General features: G+C 60.5%; 1 protein-coding gene across 1 annotated transcript in view; it reads left to right on the top strand.

The window, feature by feature from the left end:
* Nucleotides 1-4,172: 4,172 nt before the first annotated feature.
* FOSL2 (FOS like 2, AP-1 transcription factor subunit) overlaps nucleotides 4,173-5,687 on the top strand; it is a 24,368-nt gene continuing 22,853 nt past the window's right edge. The window contains exon 1 of the mRNA XM_045809159.2: nucleotides 4,173-5,136. Coding sequence (XP_045665115.1) covers nucleotides 5,038-5,136 — 99 coding nt within the window. The 5' untranslated portion in view covers nucleotides 4,173-5,037. The remainder of the gene's footprint in view (nucleotides 5,137-5,687) is intronic.

Here is a 5,687-nt window from a genome sequence, read left to right as displayed (position 1 = left end):
CCCTAACCCCACCCCCTGCAGGACTCTCTGGCGGTGGCTGCTTCTCTCTGTCCTCCTTGGTGGCCCTCTTCCTCAGCACCAGGGCACACCAGCCTCTAATAACATTGTTTCCTCCGCTTCTCAATCTTAGGGGTGGTCACAGTTTCCAGCTGTTACCAGGCTCTGGGTGCCAAGGTCCCTTGTTCTCTTAGCCCTGCCCTCATCTCTATTCGGAGGAGATTCTCCATAAAAGCCTCTACCTTTGAGCCAGCTGGGCCCAAGTCTGTTTCCTGATAGACTCCTCACTGATCCAGAGATCTTTGGACGAACTCAAATGCTTCCATATTAAATAGTCATTGAATATAAGACGCACCAGCTTTCAGAAATGTTCAAAGATCATCAAAATGTATGGCTTACTACAGAGAAATGATGGCAGATTTGCTTAGGCACGATGCATAGAGGACCATTTATCATTAAGACATGGAGTTTGCTTCTGGCCCGTCGAGGCTGGGAGCGTAGGTGACGGGCAGAGCACTGGGTGTAAAGTCAGGTGGGATGGCTCGGAGCTCAGGCTCTGACACCCACAGCCTGGGACATCTTGAGTAGGCTGCCTTGCCATTCTGTTCCTTGGCCTCCTCTTTGGCAATCCAGAGTCAACCCCATTGCTGTCACGTCCCTGGCAGCGATGTTGTGTGAGGACAAGTGAGGCCATGTATGTGAAAGGTTTCATGAACTGTCCAGTGCTCAAATGTGTGGGCCAGTGCAGCCCAGAGAAGGCAGCCATTCTGGGATTCAAGTCAGGGACCAAACGTTGGGCTGGAGGGATAAAGGAGGAGATGGAAAGGTCACCACCCAGCAGGGAGGTCCCAGAGAGACAGTGAGAAGAGAGCCCCCAGCAATCCTCTTCTCCCTATCCCTTTTCTCTCTCCTCTGCTTCTCACACCCGACATGACCTTTCCCTAAGCTGAACCATGATGCTAGGCTGTTTATTTATTCAGCTAAGAACTAAGGAGCACGGCTAAGTGTAGGACAAAGTCATGCACCAAGTGAAGTCTATGCTTTCTGGAGACCAGGAAGAGAGAAACGGACATGCCAGTAGGAGGCAGGTCATGCCGTGTCCTGGGTAAGAGGAAGAACCGGGTGTTGCAGAGGCCCAGCTGCATTTCCAACCAGATCACTAACCCACTAACCAAATCTCCTGGACAAGTTACTTAATCTCACTTTCTTGATCTGCAACCAAAGAATCATACCCACGCCAAACATTTGTTGGGAGCACTGCATGAGACAATCCCTTAAAGTAATCGGCCTGGTGCCTGACTCTTGGTAAGGGCTCCGTGAAGGATGATGGCCTCTATTCTTAGTGTGTTATTCCAGGGAGCCAGAGGACCCTTTCTAACCGGGTGATCAGAAATGATTCCTCAGGAAGGAGGCAATAAACTGGGCTTGGAGGTTGAATTCTCAGTTTGGCATCCACAGTTTGGCTGAGGCACTAACGGGACCATAGGGCCCGTCTCCGCAGCACCGGGGCGTAGCTCTGGTGTCTCGCGCTTCGGGGACTGAAAGGTGAGGGCAGGCCGTAGAACGCAGGCCTCCGGGCGGCCAGAGGGAGCCAGCCCAAGTTCTGGAGCTGGGGAAGACCGGGATCAAAGCGCTCCGAGGCAGGCCGGGCTCACCAAAGGGAGGCTAGCGACTTGCATCAGCACAGATTCCGTGATGCTCTGCAGACGTCTCGGTGCTGCTGGGCTTTACGGGAACCCACAAGAAAGGAAAGGGCCGGGGAGCACGCAGGGCGGGGGCGGGCGAGGGCGCGAGGGTGCGCTCGCCCGCCCGCGCGCTCCCGGCGGCGCCGGCCGGGGCCTGGGCGCGCCCGGGACGGCGGAGGCCGCGGAGGAAGCTCCCGCTCCCTTTCCCCCTCCTCTTTTCCCCCCGCATTACTGGAAGGACTGTGTGGGAGAGACCCAGAAGCACCCGGATTTTTGAGCGCGAGGTGGGGGAGGGCCGGGCAGCCGCTGGTGCTCAAAGGAAAACCAAAAGTGCATCTGTTCGCGCCGCTTCAGCACGCGGCTGCCCCCGGGAGGGTCCTGGCCGCTCCTCGCTTTGCAGCCCCCCCAAGATCTCGCTAAGGCACTTGGGGGGGGGTGGTGGCGTGTGGCGCAGAAGAGGACAGAGAGGCGAGTGAGAAAGTGTCACGATTTCTTTTCCTGCGCTCTCCCCGACACCGTCCCCACCCCCAGTTTTCTGGTTTTGCCACTGCCGCTGGGGAAAGGGTTGATCGGTTTTGCGTCAAAGAACTGCATTTACTCAGTCCTGCTGGCAGAGGCGCGTAAACACGCAGGCAGGCAGGACTCAGGGATGAAACGACAATAACAACAAACAAAACAAAAACCCCCCAGTGCCCGCGACCGGTGTGCACATCCGCCGGCCGCATACCTCTCCCGGGCCAGCGGAGTTGGGGACTCTGCCCGGAGGGCGGCGGGCGGAGGTGCGAGGAGTCTGGCCAGCCTCGCCTCGCTGCGCGCGTCCTTGGGGATGGAGCTCGGGACAGAATGTGTTTTATAGCTGTAAACAATGACCCCGAGTATTGTTTGGGATTACCGTATCTTGGGGCCATTGGGGCGGCCAGATGCCGCCAGCCGTCCCGGAAACGCCAGCGCTTTATATAGAGCCCCGGGAAAGCTTTGAGTTCCCGGCTCTATTTTTCTTTCCTAGCAACTCCCCCACTTTACAGATAAGGAAACTGAGGACCGGATCTGTGACGTGTTAGAAAGCACAGCGCTTCACAGTGTTCACAGTCTTCACAAGAACCCTGTGGGGGTACAGACGGCGCCACTTAAGGGCTGGGTAAACCGAGACTAAAACAATGTCTGGACCAGAACCCAAGTTCCTTGACTCCTAGTACAGTGCTCCTCCGGATTGTCTCTGCAGAAGAACTGAAGTTCCAGAGCTGGCAAGGGCCCTAGAGGGTCATCTTTCCCAACCCCTTCATTTTATAGGAAGAAACCGAAGCCCAGAATGGTTAAGGGACTCGCCCAAAATCTCACAGCTCATAAATAGCACAGCCTGGCGTTCGTACTCCGAGGTCTGTGCTCTTTAACCCGCACCTCGCCCCGCCCCACCAGGCGAGGCGGGAAGACCCAGGAGTCCAGACTCTTTGCTCGCTGAACTTCCCTCCAAAACAGCTGAAGACAACGTTGGGGCACACCCTCTCCTCGGGCCTCCCTCCCTCCCTCGCTCTTTTATTTTTTTTTAATTCTTAACAGTCGAGCTAGCTTCTAACGCCCGGTTACTATTAGATGCGTCCGAATTGTCCCGTACAGAGGGAGGCCGGACTGTCTTGACTGGTTAATTTCTTCTTCAGGGCTACTCCTAACAAATTAATTGTAGGGCCGGGAAAAAAGTGTGTGTGTGTTCGGGGTGTGTGTGTGTGGGGGGGAGCAGTGGGCAGCCAGCCACGCAGGGAAAAATAGGCAGGTCGGCCCCGCCCGGCGGCGCCGCGCCCCGCCAAGGGCCGGCCGCAGGGCGGCGCGGGTACCCTACGCGCCCAGGGCGCCCGCTGCACCGTGCGGCGCCGCGGAGGGCGCCGACGACCGCGCTTGGCCGCACCCTCCCTGAGAGCTGCTTTGCGCGCCCGGCTCCCGGCCTCGCGGTGGCGCCGCACTGAACCGCCCGTCTCGCTCTTCAGGCTGTGATTATTTTGTAAAACCCGGCGCCGAGACCCGCGCGGCCGCACTCGGGGGCCCCGCCCCGCGCCCCTTCCCAGGGCGGTGGAGGGGGGAGGCCGCGGCGCGCTCGGGAGCCGGCGAGGGAATCCCTCTCCCTCCACGTCACCCGAAAGCGAGGGAACCCGCACTCGCGTCCTCTAACGCAAATGACCATCTTTGGCAACGTGCGCCAATGGAACAGACCAAGGGCGCTGGGCTCGGGGGTGCGCGGGGGTGGGGAAGGGCCAGGGCCAGGGCCGCCTCGGCGCCCCCGAGCCGCACCGGCCGTCCGCTCCTGCCCAGCCACCGCCTTTCTTCCCCGCGCGGGGTGTGCGGCTGGCGTCAGCGAGGCCGGGAGCCGGGGCACCGAGGGGAGCGCTGCGCCCGCCTCCTCCGGCGCCTCTTCCTCCTCCTCCTCCTCCTCCCCCCGCCTCCCCGCGCGCTCCTCCCTTGCAAGGTGGAGTCTGGGGTTGACGTGAGTGAATCCACATGGTACAGGGGCTGGAGAATAAAGAGTGTGGAGTTGAACTCGTGCCATTGTAGTGACTCATCTCGGGCAGAGCGCAGGGGCTCCGAGCGAAGCGACGAGCAAGTGAGCGGCGCTCGGCGGGCCGGGGAGAGAGGGAGAGAGGCGCGGCCGGGCGAGGCGGCCCGTCCGGGAGCGGGCGCCGGGGAAGGGGTGCAGTCGGGCGCCGCAGCGGCGGCACGGGCAGCGGGGCCGCGTCCCTCCCAGCACCGGCTCAGCTGGAAGCCCGCGGGCCGGGCGCAGGCTGCCTTCTCCCCGCAAGTGTCCGAGCCGCTCCGAAACTCCGGCGGCGAGTCGGCCACAGGAAGTTTATTCTCAGCTCCTTTTCTAAAAGGAGGAAATAGAAGTTTCTCCCGGCGGGCAGCCTTTCTTTTCGCTTTGCTTTTTTTTTTTTTGCCCTGTCTGAAATCGGGGGCCCCCCGGACCTGGCAGGCGTGATCCGCCAGGCTCTTGTTCTTTTTTTAATTTACAGTTTTTGATCGGGCCGGCTGTCCCGGCTGGGCTCCGGCTGCGCGCGGGAGCGGGAGGGCGCGCGCAGGGGAGGGACCCAGGGACGCGCGGACTTTTAGAGGGAGGGACTGGGTGGCCCGCGGGTCCCGCGGCGCTCGGAGAGCAGGGAAGAAGTGCAGCGCGAGGCGCTCGGGAGGCACGGTTCCCGGGCTGTCGCCGCCTCCCGTCCGAACCCGCCACCGTCGGGGAGAAGCCCGGGAGCGAAGACTAGAGCCCGAGGCGCGGCCGGCAGGGAGCGAGCGCGCAGCAGCCGGTGCGCGGCCGCGGCGAGGGCGGGGGAAGAAAAACACCCTGTTTCCTCTCGGGCCCCCACCGCGGATCATGTACCAGGATTATCCCGGGAACTTTGACACCTCGTCCCGGGGCAGCAGCGGCTCTCCTGCGCACGCCGAGTCCTACACCAGCGGCGGCGGCCAGCAGGTAGGTGCGGGTCCCGGGTGCACCTGGCGGCGCGGGCGGACCCCTGCCCTCCTCTCGTCGCCACTGCCTCTTTTGCTTTCTTTTCCCATTTTTGGCTTGGCGAGAAAATTCCTTCGGGGTCACCACTGCAAGTTTCGGATTTTCGTGTTGTCCTGCCCATCCTTCTTTCCCCCACCACCACCACTTTTTTTTTTTTTAACTTGGAGCGGGGAGTGGGCTGGAAGAGCCGTCAAACCCTTTTCCTCACACTACATCTTACCCAGACAAGCTCCTGGAATTGCAGCCTCCCTTCTCAGGAGCCTGTTAACTCCTCTCCCAGAAATCCCTCCCTCCTCCCCCCCCTCACTTCTCCGTGGTGGGCAAAAAAATCTTTGCACCCACCGGCCCCTCCCGACATCCAAGGACTCTGTTCCTGTGAGAGAGCCCTCTCTCTTCCCCTGCTCTCCATCAGTCGTAATTTCTGAAAGAGGTTAGGGATTCGGAAACATGGTTGGGCTCCTTCAAGTAATCCAGAGTGAGGGCGAGGGTTGTCGCTCTGGGAATAGGGTGCG

The sequence above is a fragment of the Ursus americanus genome, chromosome 7, assembly GCF_024610735.1.
Source record: "Ursus americanus isolate L20-20 chromosome 7, mUrsAme1.1.p, whole genome shotgun sequence".
Lineage (NCBI taxonomy): Eukaryota > Metazoa > Chordata > Mammalia > Carnivora > Ursidae > Ursus > Ursus americanus.
This window is presented reverse-complemented; position numbering and strand designations above follow the sequence as displayed.